The sequence below is a fragment of the Tachypleus tridentatus genome, chromosome 13 (assembly GCF_004210375.1).
Source record: "Tachypleus tridentatus isolate NWPU-2018 chromosome 13, ASM421037v1, whole genome shotgun sequence".
In the NCBI taxonomy this organism is placed as follows: Eukaryota; Metazoa; Arthropoda; class Merostomata; order Xiphosura; family Limulidae; genus Tachypleus; species Tachypleus tridentatus.
The window spans coordinates 238,240,821-238,260,788 of record NC_134837.1 but is presented as its reverse complement, the minus strand read 5'-3'; the positions used below and the strand labels follow the sequence as shown (position 1 = coordinate 238,260,788).

At 33.7% G+C, this 19,968-nt stretch overlaps 1 protein-coding gene across 1 annotated transcript in view; it reads right to left on the bottom strand.

Annotated features, from left to right (window-relative positions):
- The window catches only part of LOC143238052 (protein Aster-B-like), a 32,611-nt gene extending 19,252 nt beyond the window's left edge, over positions 1-13,359 (bottom strand). Inside the window, exons 1-8 of the mRNA XM_076477960.1 lie at positions 13,102-13,359; positions 9,232-9,544; positions 8,605-8,689; positions 7,840-7,943; positions 7,170-7,340; positions 5,246-5,458; positions 2,635-2,788; positions 1,128-1,268 (exon numbers count right to left, since the gene is read on the bottom strand). Coding sequence (XP_076334075.1) covers positions 1,128-1,268; positions 2,635-2,788; positions 5,246-5,458; positions 7,170-7,340; positions 7,840-7,943; positions 8,605-8,689; positions 9,232-9,544; positions 13,102-13,184 — 1,264 coding nt within the window. The 5' untranslated portion in view covers positions 13,185-13,359. The remainder of the gene's footprint in view (positions 1-1,127; positions 1,269-2,634; positions 2,789-5,245; positions 5,459-7,169; positions 7,341-7,839; positions 7,944-8,604; positions 8,690-9,231; positions 9,545-13,101) is intronic.
- Between the last annotated feature and the right edge of the window lie 6,609 nt (positions 13,360-19,968).

The window sequence follows — 19,968 nt, the reverse complement described above, 5'->3', positions numbered from 1 at the left end:
TATCTTGATGGAAAAGAGCTTGGAACACGTGAAGATGTCAAAATTACCCTCTCCACATTCTTTTCCTCCAACCTCAATAATTTTACAGAAGTGGCATTCAGAAGTTTGTGAATCATTGGCAGGAAGTAATAATAATGGGATATACATTATTGATTACACAACATTAAAAGCGTTTGAAATCCTCTCTTCCTGAACCTAAAATCTGACATTACTTTAGGGATGGCCCGATATACAAAAAACTTTTTTCAACGGTGAAGGCGCTTATGTTCACAATTCTATTCAATTTTTAAAAAATAATTTAGACGTACCTCAGCGTCTGAAAATGTTTTGAATATCGCGCAAAGCTACACGAGGGCTATCTGCGCTGGCCGTCCTTAATTTAGCAGTGTAAGGCTAGTGGGAAGGCAGTTAGTTACCACCAACTGCGAACTCTTAGGCTACACATTTACAAAAGAATAGTGGTTACATTATAACGCCCCCACTGCTGAAAGGACTAGTATGTTTGGTGTGAAAGAGATTCGAATCCGCGACCGTCAGATAACGAATCGAGAGCCCTAACCATCTGCCCAAGCCGTGCCAGGTGTGGAAATAATTCTAGTGATATGAAATGCAAGTTACACTATGGTTGATACGAGTTATTTTTTGGTTTAACATGTTTGTTAGTCGACTGTTTATTACTGTAATTCAATAGAAATTTAAGTACCATCATATGTGCGAGGAAATTAACAAGTGAAATTATGTTAGTTTTGGACTTTAAGTGGAATAAAAACATAAGTACCGTGTATGCAAGAAAAGTTCTGTTAGCGTCTATTGTCAAGTTAAGCCTATCAGCAAACATCAACAAAGCTGACTTTCAGAACTCTAGGCCCGGCATGGCCAAGCGTGTTAAGGCGTGCGATTCGTGCGAGAAATTCAAAAACAAAAACAATTCAGAACTCTAAATAAAATGCTTTTGTTACCACCAAGTCGATTGTTTTAAATCAAGCAATTTAATAAGCCGACAATAGAAAATTACATTAGATACTTGATATTCAGCCTCGTACATCCTTGAAAAATTGAGTTTGTTTTGCACATTTAATATTTTACAAGAACTAAATTTTAGCACTTGTTAAAATTGAACTATTTACCTGTGGTTTGTCTATTCTTTTGAAACTCTTGGTAGAATTTGGAGCCATTAAAAATTAGAGAAAACAGTTTATCAACCGATAAGTTGAAAATACTGTTCAACACTTCCTTTCCTTCGTGTTTTTCACAAGGACAAGTAATGTCTAGTGAAATAAAAAGAAAAAACAGATGTAAAAAAATATTCATAGAGTTCTTTAATTTGCTCGAGTTGTCTTTAGGAGACTTAAACTTTAAAACTACAAAGTTATATTAACGAAAAATGTACAGGATAACAGTTTCATGATCATTTTGAGTTTTGTTAGAAATGTGTACAAAAGAAATGTATAAAAAAGTTGATTGCAAAGACAGGTTTTAAGAAGTCAATTAAGTTCGATGAACACGTCATTCCCTTAAAGAATAGCAAGAACATGTTCTTTCATAGTTGGATTGCTAGCCACGGTTATTATATATTGTATTTAACTCCTCTCCCCTCCTTTTTTTTTTTTTAAACGAGATACTAAATGACAGGTATAAAAAGGTTTTAAAATATACCTGAAAATTTATTCAGAATGACAGAAAATGTGCAAGTTTTAAAAGTAAGACCTATTTACATACCAGCTTTAAGTCCAGTTGCATAACCAATAAATTTGGTTAAACCTAGAAATAGAGTATATTTTTGTTCTTAAGCACAAACCTTATACAATAAGCTGGCTATTTATATGTCCACCACCAATAATTAAACCCCAAATTAAGAGTTAATCCTTTAGACTTAATACTGAGGTGTATGTAGTGCCTGTAACCGTTAATGAGAGTGGTACGTAACAAAGCCAGATTAACGGTTTTGTAGGCCATAAAGAATTGCATATCGTTTTACAAATATGCGCCATACATACTGAGCTATACCAGTGCATCAAGTATTAAATATTAAAGAAAACTTGTCTGTGGACGCATCTGTTAAATGAATTCTAAAAGTTCTATGGGACTCGTAGCTTTTGTTATAACAAATATTTCAATTAGTGTTGATGACCCCCTAACTTTCGCAGGCCCTAGGCACAGTGCCCAGTGTACCTAATGGATAATCTGGCCACGGGTACGTGGAGAAATGAAACCTGGAAATAAGAATTTTTCAATTGAATACTCTAACGGCGATCACTGGGGTTTAGGTTTTGGACCTTTGTTTATTCTTAAAAAGGCGGAATTACACGGATCATTTTGGTACTTTATACGACATTGGAAGTAAATGAAATATGAAACGGTCTTAACATGAAACTTTCAAAACCTAACAAATGGGAACCATCAGTTCCCACTTTAAATGTTCACAAGTGTGTTAAACTGACAAGTGCCTGATCTTGACTTCACGAATGTAAGAAAAATTTTCTATATAAATACCATATTGTATAGACAATATCAATAGAAGTAAATAAACAATAATAGTAGTTAGGAACAAAGTCAATATTAGTACAAGTCTAAGCACTCTTTATTCGTTAAACTAGATATCCTAGTTTTATTATTCAGCTAGTTACTTCTTACGTATCGTATCATCTAGGTCAGATTCTGTTGAGTCATTATCATCTTTAGAACACTCAAGTGCTCGACGCTTGGCTGAAACCATCCTCTGAGGTACCTTATTCTTTACTCGAGGTTTCGACACTTTCTCTGAGCCACGGAACTCTTCTACAGGAAACTAACGTAGAAAATTAGAAGTTGAAGTAAATTAAATTTTCGTTACATGTAACCTGAAAAGAAAAAAAAATTATTTTCAATAGATTTGCTAGATTGAACAAGTTATACCATATGATTTGTGTACGTTTAGCTGATCACGAAAGAAGTTCTATTTAATAGATATAACCCAGTAAATTCTCTTTAATCGGGCTAACACAAAATGTTTGAATGATACAATTTTTACATGTCAAATATTTCGTATTTAAATATTAAAAACGAATGACGCTTCATGTTACTTTCCCGTTAGTATGAGGTGATCCTACTGATTTAAGTTTACTGAATTCTAAAACTATCATTAGGGATAATGAATTCACCATTAAAACTAAGGGCCACAAAGTAATCGTGCGTATTTTCGATTAAAAGATTTTTTATTTTTTTTTTACATACACATTTTTAATCATATTAGCTATAGTTTTGTTTTTTTTAGGAAAGTCAAGATTATTGTATTTTAAGGATTGGACGGAAAAAAAGCTTAGTTACATTTCAAATTGAAGTGGTACATTGTAGCGACATCAGCATTTTATCATTACTGATAAAGGACATTTTTTAGTTTGCAACTATTATTCAAATATAAAATTGAATAGTGAGGTTTGTGAACTGACGATGACCGAAGAAGGTCGAAACGTTGTTCGCTCCACGTAAAATATTTTCTCAACCCAAACGAGTAGATTTTACATTTACATGAATAGTAAGGGAATAATTGGAGTTTGTTATAACTATGATAAGGTACATTTGATGTCATTAAATAAAAAGGCACTGGAATCCTTAATGCCATAAATATTCGATTTAAAAAAAAAAAAGTTGCATTCTGCAATTCTTGTGCTTAGGATCAGAGATAAATGGAAATGCATTTAGTACAAGGTGCTAGTTTCTTACGAGATTGTACTAGCGAGTACTTTTTAAATTAAATTGTGTTAAACTTAAGCACATTTTCTCCATATTGTACTTATATCGTAATAGCTTATAAAATGCGAGTAAGAGTGAATACTTAAACTTCAGAACCCACTTTATTCTAATGAGGAACGATCTGTGCTAACTAAATAACTGTACTTCAACTGAACCTAATGAAAGATATAAAAGGAGAACAAACAATATAAAACTGGCACTATTGACGCTAATAAGGACATCCTATCGACGTTTGAATAAGACGACGACTCCAGAATAAATAAAAAACCTTAAAAACAAATACCTGTAAATAGACCTAACAACATCTGTTAATATTTTAAGGCGTAGACAACTACGTCGTAAGCAAATATCTGTAGATTTCAGATTAATAAGCATTAATCGTAAATATAGATAAAGGTTTAAAGCATAAATAACTGGAAAAAACCAACAATATATACTATCTCTTGACGTCTCACTTTGGTTACGCTTCATAAAGGTTAGAATTTCTAGAAATTATCTAGCCCAACAATACTGACCATATGCTAGTGCGTTCGTAAAATATTGTTGATTCTTACACTCGAGAATCTTCTACAAATTTCGTGAATAGGCGAGAATTTCGCAGTACACACTATCAATTACACGCATTTTTAAATATGGATATTTAACTGAAACAAAGATAGATATTAACATGAATATAACTGCAAATTCATCACAAATCAGGAATAATGGAGAAATTTGAGCAGCATGTAGAGGCTTTAACCATGAAGGGGCATTTGGACCTCGCAGCAAAACGTGGATATTTAATGGCAGTGAAATTTGTTTTTTTAAACTAATATTTAAGTTACTTTTAAATGAAATGAAAACTTTTCCTTTTAACACAGTTTAAATACAGTGGCAAAGAAGACGTTATAAAGTAGGGTCGCGTGGTTAGACATGCAGGTTTCGCAATAAGACTACAAATACAAGAGATGATAAAGGATTATACTAATAACAATATAATTACAGTTGCTATACAAGTCATATGTAAAATGTAGCGTTACAGTACCTTCAGGTACTAGGTCTCCGATATACATTACACAAATACGATTCGTTTAATACTTTCAATTACACCAGCGTGTAATGAACATTCATATAATGTATATTTCAGTTTTTGAAATATAGCTGTCAACTAGTAAGTGACTAAAATTGTCATAAAACCAAAGTCGTTAACATACTGGAGTGAAACTGAGTAAACTTCTGGTAATTATTAAATAACGTAAGCTGTGCAGCTTTATTTATCTGCGTTAAGTCAAATGTGCATGTTTAAAATAATTAGAACAAACATGATATACTTCAAATATAACACATGAGAGCAGAAATGTTCAACATTTGCAATAAAGATACATGAACAAGTAGTATTAATAAGTGAAATGACAAATTTAAACTGTCTGAACATTAAAAAGTTAAGCCAGTTTCGAAATTCTTTATGTAAAGATAAACCAGAGCTAAAGAAAATTGAGCTTTATAAAACACTGTTTATCCATCAAATACTTACATTGACCGATTCCACATTTACTGGTTTTGCTGACGTATCACTTAGATACGTCATGCTGTCATTGGAATATCTCCAGGTCTCAGCACTAGGATATTCACTAGCTTGAAAGTTATTTTCCAAAACAGAGTTGCCGTCATCTATTTCATCTGTTAAACTAGAGTGTTGCCTATCGTATTGGCGAATCCAATCCCACAACTCTTGGAAAGACATTGGCTACACAAAAATATAAAAGTTGATTGGGGGGAGGGGAAGTAGATGGGGCCAAAACAGGATTATATAGAAAATTTGGTTTGAATTTCACGCAAAGCTACACGAGGGCTATCTGCGCTAGCCGTCCCTAATTTAACAGTGGAAGACAGCTAGTCATCACCATCAACTCTTGAGCTACTCTTACCAATGAATAGGGGGATTTACTGACATTATAACGCCTTCACGGCTAAAAGGGCAAGCATGTTTGGTGCGACGGGGGATTCGAACCCGCCACCCTCAGATTACAAGTCTAGTGTCTTAACCACCTGGCCACGCAGAGTCAAAACTATCTTAAATGAAAATGTTTCGGAAACTATGGGTGAGGTTTGTGTTTGCAGAGTGCGTTATTGCTCAGGCCCACCTCTTGTTTTAAGATAGCAACAAGACTGTCTCTGAACTTAATTATACCAAAGATAAGATCCTCCATTTTTGTAACTATCAAGAGAAATGTATTCGAAAGTTTGGATCACAACCTTCCAGTTAAAGTAGTTTGAGATCGTAAAGCAATGTAAAAAATGCACCAGATAAGAGTTAGAATATTAAACCAAGTTTGGTTAAGTAGCAACAGTTTTGTTAATATTGGATCCACTCCTTATACAGTTTAACCAATAGATATGTGCTAGATACTTTTGACAAGACAATGTTCATTTTGAATTCTTATGGAAGGTTGCGATGTGGGTAGAGCACAGATAGCCTTTTGTGCAGCTGTGTTTAAAAAGAAAAGGTCATAATAATAAGATTGTATAATAGTCACTGAATGGCAAACAGATTCGTGACTTCGCACCTATTTAATAACAAGAACGGAAGATTAATGTAACTTTTACTTGGCAAAACAAAAAGTTAAGGTACTGTTAAAAACTAGTTGAGAGATTCGAATATTTTTCTATAAACTACTTATAATCAAACATTAATTTAAAGTTTGTTTTGATTTTAAGTATAGTGCAATGATATTTAAAATTTATGCGATATAAATTAAAGTCTTCGAAAAAGACGAGTCAAATTTTCTAGAGCAAGTTTATAACTCAACAGGTCAAGTTTATTATTGAGTCTCTAGAATCTTCTTTAAAAAACAAAACAAAAAAAAACCATACCATCTTGTGTAAATGTGTTAGGACAAACTAAGAAATAGATTTTAAGCTGCTTTCAAAAAACAATAGAAGGTAAATCACAGGTAAAATATCACAATTTTATGAATCTTCATATTTAGTACAATAGAAACTCAGTGGATTTGCTTGTTTGTTTTGTATTGTATTGTATTTAAAAAACACAAAGGGCTATTTGCTCTGTTTACCATGTGTATCAAAAGCCGGTTTTTAGCAGTATAAGCACAGACATTGCTGTACCACTGAGGAGTCTCTGATAAAATAAATTTCATAAAATGATTCCAAATACAGAAATGTATAAATATATTTGTACAAGCTTAACATGTTTGCATCCGTAGTACTTCCATATTAAGATTTGTTCAGAACTTATCCGTACGGTTATTTGTTGTAAGGTCGCTTTAATTAAACACCTCCTTAATAAAACAAATTCAGGAACTGTGTGGCGTTATGAAATATCGTAATGTAGCGAGAAGTACCCAACTGAAAAAGGAAATTAAGACAAGATGAGAAGTTTGTTCTACTAAACTGCAATGATTAATAATCACAATATTTCAACATTTATAAAATCAAACCTGATCTGCTAGAGCATTCTGCCAAATTCTGAATAACGTGAAATAGGCTTCGTTTCGAGAACTAAACGAGTTAAAGTGGTACGTTAGATCTTCTGTACAAATTTGGATGCTGTTAGGTGCAAATGTGCTATCTTTGTTGATACTGCTGATATCATTGAATCTAATGGCTAGCTGAAACCAAAATAAAAATCTTAATATAACAGTTCAGTCATTTTAACTTCTACAAACATGCATATATCACGACCTTGCTCAGAAAAATACAAAAGTTAAAGTTAAGCTAGTTTTTTTTTTTTAAATGACTTCTACTTTAGCTAAAATATTTAATGTAAATAAGCAATCTATACAGTAAAACTGAAAAATAACCAAAGTTAAGAGCCCTTTAAGTAACCTCGAGCTCAAAACTAGTGTTTCTATAAAAAAGTATAACCCACAAAAGTTCACTCAAAAACTAAACAGACCAATATTACTTTTATCTGCACCTGAAGTGAATGAAAACCATCCATATTAAATAATTTTCACATGCATAGAAGTTTTTGTTATGCGAAAAAAAAAAAAGTGCAGCGTTTTGTTATATTTCTAGTTTAAGAATCGAGCCTCAGATTTTAGCGTTAAGTTTTGAAGCCTCCTCCGAATAATATAAAGGATTGTGCAGGAGATGTGTCAAACTTACCAATGTGTCAGAATTCCACAAGCTACCATAAAAGGAGAAATAATTCTGCGATAAATAAAGTCTTCCATGAACAAGGACTTTTTGGTATAAGGCACACGAATAGTCTGATATAAGAAAAGTTAAATTAATTAGAGCAGTTAGAATACCAATGAAATCAAAACTTCGTCATAAACCAGTTGAAATGATAAGAAAGTAAAACAAATTGAATTAGATCAATATAAAATTTGCATAAATCAAAAGATTAATTAGAATCACAGAAACGTAATCGAGTAGAATATTGTATTAGTGCAAAAAATCGGTAATAGTTAATCAACCAAGAACTAAGCTGATGTTAATTTATACAGAACACAACACGCGCACACAACTAAGTAATAGTTCAGGAAAAAAACGTAGATAACTTTAAATATATTGTACGTTTCAAAATATGGCTCCTGAATTATTAAGTTTATTTATTAAAGTTTACTCTATTAACTTTCAGGTGAAATTAAGCCTAATAAAATTGAAAATAAGAGGAACTGAAAAAAAAAATATATAGATTTAGTGTTTCACAAAGCTACACAATGGGCTATACCACGGGTTTAGAAACCTGGATTCTAATGGTGCGAGTTCGCAGACATGCCGCTGTGCCACTGGGGGCCAATAAATTATAAGAATAGTCCCGATATGTAATATAGTTAATAAGTGTATTGGTAGAAAGTATTGCAAGTAATAAACGTTTTATAAGTAGTAGACATTTTAACGAATAATTCTATTTTTTTTACTCACCTATTATTAAACGTTCAGAATCTGGTATATTTGAGAAAAGGCTATGAAACAGATCACTTTTTAAAATGTATTCGTGATTTGGCATCTGTTAAAGAAACGATAGTGACTTTATGATAGAAGTCCTGAAGTAGTTATTTCTTTTACAAAGATTTCCCTTTACGTACTATCACCGATAATTTTTAAAATCAACAAATGAATATGGACTAAATACAGGTTAAGTTCGAAGTTTTACTTAATTTTCATTTACAGAATTAAGCAATAAACAAAATCAAGCTAGAATACATTATGTTTGAAACGTGTAACAGATTACCGTTAGACCAATTTAGTACAATGTTTTCAAACATTTACTTTAAAAACTAAATTAAATGTAAAAAGGGTATATTACTTCAACCTTATTTTTCCAATTCCAAAGAAAGCATTTAAATATTCAATTTTTTACTGATCACTCATTGAATAAATTTCGAATTTAAAAAGGTTTAGAAAGTAGCAATTTACAAACCGCATAAAATAAACATTTTGCCGAATAAATAGAAATTTATTTTCCCCCGAAATAAAGTGACATTACCAACAAAATATTAAAGACTAAGTAGTCATATTGAAATAGTAATTAATAAACCTTGCACTCACCAGCGAAGTTCTCATTTGTTTCTTCCTGCTTTTGCTGAACTGTTTCTTGTCACTCACTGACAGGTCAAGACTGCGGATGAATTTATCTTGTTCACGGTTGTACAACATTGGTTGTCCATAAAAAGGCTCTTCAGCAGACGAATTCATACAATTGAGATCACTATTGTCCAACGGAACAGAGTCGTAACTTCTACTCAACTGTCTTATATCGGGACAGGATAAATTATTCTGTCGTTTCATTTCCCAAGAGGTTAATTTCTGTTGACGACTGCTAGAAGAATCTTCACTGCTGTTTCCATTATAGTGGACAGTTCTTAATATATGAAAATAGACCAATAGAAAAACACTGATACACGTTATACACTAATATGAAAGTTAATTGACAAACACATGCATTATGAAAGTTTTCTCTAGTCAGTATGTGCTAACAGGTGATCGGTGTATCTGAATGGTAGAAACTTACAACATGGTCAGGTAAAATTCACCTCACTAAAACGCATTTGAGACCTCCCTCCCTCCACAGTTAGAGGAGTAAATTATCTATTCGAGTTGACCTCTATTCGCAAGCTTAAGTCAAGAGAAGAAAAATCTACCATTAAGGTTCAAACTCGCAGCCACACCAAATAAGTCTAATAATTTTTTAAGTCGATACATATATTATTATTATGTACATAGTTATAATACATACTTTTAGGTATTCGTGTTGTACATGGGATGTATGTTTCTTTTAAAGTTGTTTTTATTCAAATGACATTTTTATAACAGTACAATTAACTTGTTGGCACATTTCAAAGTTTTACAGATCACTTTATGGACGACAGGCTATTTTAGTTACAATGTCGTGCATTTCCAATTTCTCATAAATCGCGTTAAATGACGGATAGCAACGAAAATAATTTATGTGGTTTGTTTTCTGAAGCAAATTACTACGAGGAAAACAGGTATTCAAGTTTAGCTTCTGGAAGTAAATAAAAATTATCAGGAGGAGAGGTAAAGAACTTCATGAAACAATACACGTTCAGTATTAGGTTAACAAGTTTCTTAATGAGCACTGTTCATTACAGTCTACTTGGTTGTGGTAAGTTGTTAATCAGCACAAATTAAACCCATTACCCAGCTAGTTCTTGTCGCAATGTAAAGATTTCCGCTGTCAGGCTATCGTGCTCGTGAACTACTGATAGAGTGAAATATTCAAAGGAGAATGTTTGCAACTTGAAGTAACAGTTTAAGTATAAAAATATGCGTTTAAACACGAGATGACCAACAGTTTATACCCTAATAAAAGTATATGAAGAGTTTCGTTCAATGAGTGCACGTGGTCCTGAAAATTTTCCGGGAAAGATTCGATTCTAGGAACCAAATAAATATAGGAAACAAGAAAGACGACAAGAGGTTAACACTTAAGTATTATTGATACAAAACGGAAACAGATTCAGAGATAAGTTAGGAGAAATGCAATGGGGGCATTTAATATGTAGTTTAAACCTGAAAGTACAATACAAAGTTTGAAACTACAACATGGTTGTTTTTTTCGTTTTTTGGAATTTCGTGCAAAGGTACTCAAGGGCTATCTGTGCTAGCCGTCCCTAATTTAGCAGTGTAAGACTAGAGGGAAGGCAGCAAGTCATCACCACCCACCGCCAACTCTTGGGCTACTCTTTTACCAACGAATAGTGGGATTGACCGTCACATAACGCCCACACGGCTGAAAGGGCGAGCATGTTTGGTGCGACCGGGATTCGAACCCGCGACTCTCGGATTACGAGTCGAACGCCTTAGCACACTTAGCCATGCCGGGCCACTACAACATGACTAATTACCGTATTGATTTAGACCTAACAATTTATACACTTACATTTTAAAAATACCTCATGCTTATAACGACTCAAAATAGAAATAATTAAGCAACTTAATTCAATGTAAATAAATAGACCTACGAATCAATATAGAAGAATACTTCAGTTTCAAACCACAGTCATAAACAGTAAACCTTATAATGTTGATTTATTGGTAAACATAACATTGTTTTGAATCCCGGGTTCGAAAACAAACATCGCTCCCAGGTACTTTTATATGCATATTTATGTATTATGAAGTCTGCCGGTGCATACATACATTAGATATACATATGATACACTTTGATTTATTATTATTCGTAGTAGCAGTATAAATATAGAATTGTCATGTGATTACATTGGTGGAGCTCCACTGAGAAGGAACAATGAAATCCTAAAATAGAAACTTATCAGACACATTCAATTGGCAGAGGCGTCGCTGGGCATAGATACTCGGGACCCATAACTCTGATGCATTTCAGAATCTCAAACATAATTCCATTAAATAACATATTACACTTAAATTATAATTTGAATTATTTTAAGTAGTAGCTGTTTTAGAGGATTAAGCTCCGAGTACTTTCGAGAGCTCATGAAACCCCTTGGAAATTGGCATTAATACAACCAGCTTCTGTAGTACTGTATCCATCCATAATTATGGTGGGTGTAGGTATTGTTTTCGTACCAAGACCTAGTTTTCAAATTATTATCATATTGTTATTGTTGTTCGTTGTGATGTTTCAACACATCTTATTCTAAAAGTTGTCGCACTGCATTTTACGAGTGAGCGTTTCCAATAATCGTTTTAATAAATGTTACAGCTTTTACAGTAAGAGCAATTTGTTTTAAGAACAGATGGCGTTTCGATAACTAATGTGATCATTATCTCTTTTACTTAACAAAATAATTAATCACCAAGTTAAATCAAAACGAAAAAACTTAATTTGTTTTGAATTTCGCGCAAAGCTACACAAGGGCTATCCGCACTAGCCGTCCATAATTTAGCAATGCAAGACTAGAGGAAAGATTGCCTTCCCTCTAGTCTTACACTGCAAAATTATGGACGGCTAGTGCGGATAGCCCTCGTGTAGAGTTCGATAAATTTATACAAAAAACAAGCAAATGTTCTAACATAACAACAACTCCACGTTATTCAAATTTTCTCTTTTTAATATATTTTAAGAACGAATTTTTTCTTATGTAGAAAATGTTTCGAAAGGTATATTTATTCATATTTACGAGTCTTATTATAACAAGAAATTTATTTCTACTAAATTCTGAAAATATACAGTTACATTATCTAGCGCTTTCTCATAGCCTGGGAGGTACGCACGTGACATTTATTACAGCTGGCCATTAGACTGATAAAGCATGTAGGAGCACAAGCTTTCAAGATCCAATGTATTTCAAAGCTGATAACAGTGTACTGTTACGAGTCAGCAGTACAAAAATTGGTAGTTTTTACTGACAAATACGCAGAAAGAAAAAACAAAATCACTTTGTTTCGGCATGACCAATAAGAAAAACAAATTAAATATTTCGTGACCTTTGTTGTCTAGGTCATTTTCTGAAAAATGAGTTTCTTCTCTAAATCTTATCAGAAATTTAGTTTCACGTGGTTGGTGGCTGTCTCTTTAAACCAGAGAAATCTGAAATACACGTATCAAAAAGCAAACAAAGGAGGTAAGAGCAGAAATTGTATTATAATAACATAAATAATGTTTAAGTTTATATAGTGTCATTAACAAATTATTAACAAATTTTGTTTTCGTGGGACACTGACATTATTCGAGAATCGTTCTTAGTGTTATTATCCCATAAACAAACAAATTGCAAGATAGCTACTCATGTGATACGAGTTTCAAAGTTTACGATAACAACAGTGTATATAGAAAGATACATATTAGTGGTGAAATATGTATGAACTCTATAAAAACCGTCATAAGTAACTGAGAAACTATTGACGAGAACGCAAATTAACTAGAAAAGTAGTTAGTACACTACCATTCTGATTATAGAAATACTTTCCACTTACCTGAATGCCCGTGTTGGAAGAATAATTCTGGATTTGAAGGAAGGTTCACATGAGGCTATATCGCCATAAACCTCCCAACTCATAGTTAGATATTTATATTCGTCCACAGAACTCACGGATATACCTAGCTACTCTCCAGCAAACAAAAATAATCCAAAATGTGAACAATAAAAGAGAGAATAACAAAAGGCAATTCGTTTGTATTGCCTAACAAACACCTATGAGCCCTTTCTACAAACAACCCAACCCCTTTTCAACTAATGGTTTTTATAGAGTTGGTTAAAGGTTCACGGAGTGATAACACGTGACGTCTGTGTTTTGATAATATTATCTTTGTGCTATAGAACTTGAAATGTAATAAGGGGTAATAGGTTCGTATTTGGAAGGTTATTCGCAATTGTATTTACTGCTAATTCGTTTTGGTTTTGTTGTTGTTGTTCTTTTTTCCAGTAGGAATGGGTGTGAAAAATTGCTTTTGATATTGTATTACACTCCCTAGCTTTTGTAAGTCGTTTTATAAGGTATTTGACGCTCCAAAAACATTTGAATAAAAGTGCAATCACTTTTATGTTCTCAGCGTAAGCATATTTAGAACAAGAAAAGGTAACATAAACAACTGACATTCCTCTTGCGTCTGTTTCCAGAACATATTCCAAATTATCTACAGAAATATTCTGTAAACAAAACTGTCTCCCGACGGACAACTATTGATAAAAATATTAATCTTTTTCATTAGTGAAGTCTGTATGCCAAAACCAACAACACATATTCGGTCTAATTTCTTTATTACATTCAATGGCATATACGGTTCAAACATTTATTTTCAACATGCAAACCAAAAACATTGAAGCGTGTTTGTTTTTCATTCAAACTTTAGGGTTTTACCCTACAGTTAATTTACATCAGCCATGTGATTTTTATTCGCGAAAAAAAACTCGGATAATGTGATTTATGGCTTAAATGTTTAGTTTCTCAAATTGAGTTATTTATAATAGCGCTAGGTAGTTACGTCATCATAAATGAGATAAAAATATATATTATAGCATATGATGTACAGTACTGTGCAAAAGTCTTATGACAAGAGAATATTTTATCATTATTTCCACTTTATATGGTTAATTTTTCCATACCATTAGAGAATGTAAATTTCAACACTTTGATAAAACATCACCCAACCCGTGTGAATGAACCAAGGTGAGAATACTTACCATTCTTTAGTATTCCCATATACCTGTACCAAGGACAAGTCACAAGGGCTCTGTTTGAATAAACATACTGATCATATTAGGATCTGAAATAATTGTCATGACATCCCATGCAGTATCTTTACTATATTGAAAAAAAGTAAACATGAAGCTAGCATATAGTGCCGGTATACGCTAGAGGAAATCAATTTAATAGCACTTGACAAAAACAGTATTTAAAACTTTTTATTAAATTTTGTTGTTATGAAACAGTCTCAACAAGCGTAGAAAATTGTCAGTAGAGCAGAGAGTTCGCATTTATTTGATGCTGATTGGATTCTCAAAAAACTTGCTGCACAGTTGAAATGCTCCCAAAACTCTATCAAGTATATTCTAGATCGTGATAACGAGACAGGCAAACTTCAGAATAGGAAAAGAAGAGGCAGAACACCCAAACCCAGTGATACACATGCTAAATATGTATTTTCGTTCATGTAGCCTTCGGGACAGAAGGAATACCGCTACTGATCTCAAGCATGAGATGAACGATCATGTACCAAATCATAGAAAAGTGTCCAGATCTACTGTATTAAGAAGGCCCAATGATAATGGAACATTTGGTCGTGTAGCAATTTAAAAAACCTTTACTTTAATCTCCAAATATTGTTAAGGGACTGAAATTTCCTAAAAAGTACAAAAACTGGACTGTTAGTGATTGGAAAAGGGTGTTATGGATAAATGAGTCCAAGTTTGAAATATTTGGTTCAAATGCATAATACCTTCCATGAAGCGTGGGGGTGGGTGGGCAGTGTAATGATTTGATGGTGTTTTTATGCTGAGGCGACAAATGGAATAATGATTGTTTTGTTTGTTTTTGGAATTTCGCACAAAGCTACTCGAGGGCTATCTGTGCTAGCCGTCCCTAATTTAGCAGTGTAAGACTAGAGGGAAGGCAGCTAGTCATCACCACCCACCGCCAACTCTTGGGCTACTCATTTACCAACGAATAGTGGGATTGACCGTCACATTATACGCCCCCACTGCTGGGAGGGCGAGCATGTTTAGCGCGACGCGGGCGCGAACCCGCGACCCTCGGATTACGAGTTGCACGCCTTACGCGCTTGGCCATGCCAGGCCTGGAATAATGAACCAGTGCAAGTAACATCATATACTGATCCGTCATGGTGCACCCAATGTTTTGCATATTATTGGTAAAGGATTCTGCTACCAAGAAGATAATGATTCTAAACACTCATCCAATCTATGCAGAAATTACTTAGCTAAGAAAAAGCTGCTGAAGTCATTCAAATGATGCAATGATCCTCACAGAGCCCCAATCTTAATCTAATTGAGCAGATCTGGGATTTTACAGATCAAAAAAATTGACAAATCGAAAGTTACATCCAAAAATAACTTTATAAGAGTGTATTAAAAACATTTATATATAATCGCAAAGGGTACTTTGATTAAATATGTTGCACCAATGCTTGAAAGATTGTCTATAGTTATTAAAACAGAAGAGGTACACACAAAATATTATTTATTTTCCGAACTAAAGCACTTACACTAAGTTTCTGTGGTACTAAATATGAATACTAGTAAATTGTTGATATTTCATCTGTGATTTACCTTCTATTGTTCTGTGAAAGTAGCCTGAAATCTAATCATTGACTTTGCCCCAACACTTTTGCACAGTACAGTATCTGATGTCTCTAACAGATAAATTAATAGGACATATTTTAAAGCGTACCTGATCATATAAACTGTAGTTTTATGTGTCAAATCCCCAAACAATAATTGCAAGTTTTGGGTTTGGTTTGAATTTCGCTCAAAGCTACACGAGGGCTATCTGTGCTAGCCGTCCCTGATTTAGCAGTGCAAGACTTGAGGGATGGCGGTTAATTATCCCCACCCACCGCAAGCTCTTGGGGTACCCTTTTACCAAAAAATAGTGGGATTGACCGTCACAATATAACGTCCCATGGCTGAAAAAGCTAGCATGTTTAATGCGACAGAAATTTGAGCCGAATCTTTTAACCACTTGGCCATGCCGGACCGTGATTACAAGTAGATCATCAGTTACGTATGGTAAATGGAAATATAAGCGACTCGAGGACATCTATAAAAACATATTATTTATCAGTCAGAATTTAATATAAACTAGAGTTCTCTAATTATAAAATTGGAATTATAATTATAATGTAAAATATTTGTTTGTGTCAAGAAGGATATTAAACAATGAGCATGATATCACGTTTTATACGTCAATAAATGACTCAAAATAATAATTAGAAAGCAATCACAGAAATGCACGTCATTGCTAATAATAAAACCAATCAAAACTTTTCTATGATATTAAGTAAGTTCGTCCTTCGTGATTTATTTGAAACAAAGTCTTCGAGTTCATCTCTTGTTCATATGTTTAATCTTAACTAATATTATGGGAAACCAAATGATCTCTCTTTACTCATATGAGATCTTAAGACAAGAACAATGTGTTAAGTTAATAGCAGTAACAAAAGAGCAAATTATTTCTAACCAGGAACATCTTTTACAGCTCGCAGCCTGTTTAATCAAAACCCAATACACACTTGGGTGAATATAAAATTAGAGTTTAAAATATTGTGCTACAGTAAAAATTAATTCCAAAATATTATAACTGTGTTCAATAAAAAGTAGTTTTATAATAACTGTTTTTTATCCCAAAGCAAAATTTGAATAATATTAATATCAATTTAAGTTTAAAAAATTAGGTTTCGGATGATAAGCGCGACCTACTGCGACAACTCTCCCATCTAGTGTCAAAAACTGTGTTCAAATTAGTTCTTTTTAGCTTATTAAAAAAAAAAAATTATATTTATAACACATATTTATGTTATCGGGTCCAAAACCTTCAATAAGGAGGAATTATTACTAGACCAATTTTCTTCACATAGCATAATACGTTGATTCATGCATTGAATTAATGTTATTATTTACCTTTAACGGTAATTAGTCCCATACAAATATTTCAACTTAGCAACTTAGAATATCAACAAGTACGATCACATACTAATTCAGTTAGGCCATAAAGTGAAAACTGTACTAATTAGTATAATGCTTTGATTATTTCAAGTAAAAAGTGAATGTGAGCTTTTCGTCAGCATCTTCAGGAATAATGGGTTTTGCATTCTTTCATCGCCCGGCGTGACCAGGTGGTTAAAGCGCTCAACTCGTAATCCAACGGTTGCGGGTTCGAAACCTAGTCACACCAAAAATGTTTGCCCTTTCAGCCGTGGGGGCGTTATAATGTACGGCCAGTCCCACTATTCGTTGGTAAAAGAGTAACCCAAGAGTTGACAGTGGGTGGTGATGACTAGTAGTGATGCCGGTCTTACACTGCTAATGTAGGGACCGCTAGCACAGATAGCCCTAGAGCAGCTTTGCGCGAAATGCAAAACCAATCGTATTCCTTATGATATCAGCTTAATAGCACAAAGTACTAACTTATTAACGTTTATTTTCATTAACCAGTATTATATATGGATAAAGAACACCATCCACTTATTTTAAGGTTCTGGTGCTAAAGTTTTGAAAGTATAAAAGTTTGATACACGAGGACAATTTTATTACGTCATTTACAGACAAATGGTTTAATTGTAAGTGTGTTTGTTGGTTTAAGAGTAAATCCACACTGGACTATCTACTGTATTCACCGCAGAAAATCGAGCCATGGATTTTAGGATGTAATTCCGTAAACCTACTACTGTCTCACCCTAGACCTTAATCTCGTTTATAAGTTTTAATCTAGCGTAAATCAGTATCACTGTATACAGACGGCAGTAAGCTATGGAATCGTAATGCACCTGTTGTTTGCCCATGTGTCAAATAGTACTACAGCACATAGGCTGCAGTAATCTATGAAATCGTAATTCATCTTGTAGTTCTTTCTTCTGCTTGCCAGTCAGTTTTCCCTAATTTTGACGTCTTTGTATGTCTCATCTTTGTCCAGCAGTCTTAGATCTTATAAGTCCATATCTTCTATGTCATAGCCACCAACTTGTGGTTTTTCATCAATAACTGCAATGACCATTTGTGCCTCCATAGCTTCACATGCTAGATCTTCTTCCCTCTTAAAGTGACTCTTAAACAGATAGTTCTTGGTCTTTCTGTCCACTTTCACCTTATAGTCCTTTCTGTTGATCATTTCCTGCACTTAAAAAGATTCTTTCCACTGCAAGGTGAGTCTGTTGTCCATGTGTAGAACTTGAAATATTGATCCTTAGTCTTCTTGTCATAGAAGTTTCTTTTTGCCTTGAATCATGTCTACACTTTCTTGAGCGAGTTGATAAATTTCCTTCAGTCACTTTTTTGAGGCCTAATACATTCTATTATGTGTTCCTCACTTCTCACTTTTTTCTCCTGTCCACCACAGTTCCTTCAGTACGAGTATCAGACTTCGTACTGTCTTTTGCACAGCATCTCAAAGGTAAAACAAACAATACATGCTTATGGTACTTCTCGGTAAGCAACTAATACTGTTTGTATGTACCTGTCCCAATAACGTGGTCTTTCCTGGCACATCTTTTTCAGCGTGCTACAAATTCCATTACATGTAGGGTTGTATGGAGTGGTAAAAAATTGCTTACTGCTCATGAGTCTGCTCACCTGTTGCATCAGTTCAGAGGTAAATTGGATCTGTAACACAAGACTTCTTTTAGAAAGCCTGCTCTTCAGAAAACTTTCATAAGAGCTTCTGCTACTCTCCCCGTCTCCATTTTCAGCAGTATTACAGTTCCTGGATAACTTGTTGCATACGCAACTAGTGTTAACACATAATGGTTGCCTTTGTCAGATACAGGTGCTAGTGATCCACAACTACTGTACTGGTTGGTTCTTTAATAAGAGGCATCTCACCCACTGGCACCTTAGTTACCTTCCCTTATACAAACATCACATGTCCTTCAGAATTTGGTCACATCTTGGATGGCTTCCATCCAATGGTAATTGCCAATTAATCTGTCTGCTATCTTATCATGACATAATGTTTAGGGACAACAAGAGACCTATTGATCCATCTCAATTGTCATAATCTTTGAACAAAATTAAAATTAGTTAAACATTTTAAATCCAGCCCTTACCATTAAGATAGTTACCAAGCTTTTTCGTAAAGTTATTTAAAATTACTGTCCATACAGCATCTGTCAACCACCCTGTTAGAAAAATCACCCCTCATGATCAACCTGTTTTTAAAATCGATTAAGTGCATGACCTTAATTAATCATGCAACATGTAGTCAACCTTCCAAGATAATTTCGGTACATACACGAGAGATATAATCCAAGGAACCTATGATAAGGACATTCGCAGTAACGCTTTTAGACCAATTTATATAAGTACATTTTAGCAACATTTTACTATCAAATATATCCTCCAGTCGATTTGCGCTTTTATAACGCTAAAAAGTCTGGTCGTGCTACTGATGGTAGACAAAAAAGAGATAGGCCATTGTGTAGCTTTTTGCATAACCACAAAGAAAGAAACAAGCAAATACAGTTAAAAACTTGAAATGAATCAGTCGTTTTGTTAAAATTTTTAAAGGCTTGTAACAAAAATTTCTACGTCGGAAAAAAGCTATTTCAACTTGTTAAAATATATTACAGTGTTTAATCTTTTCTTACGAGGACGTGACACTTGTGGGGCT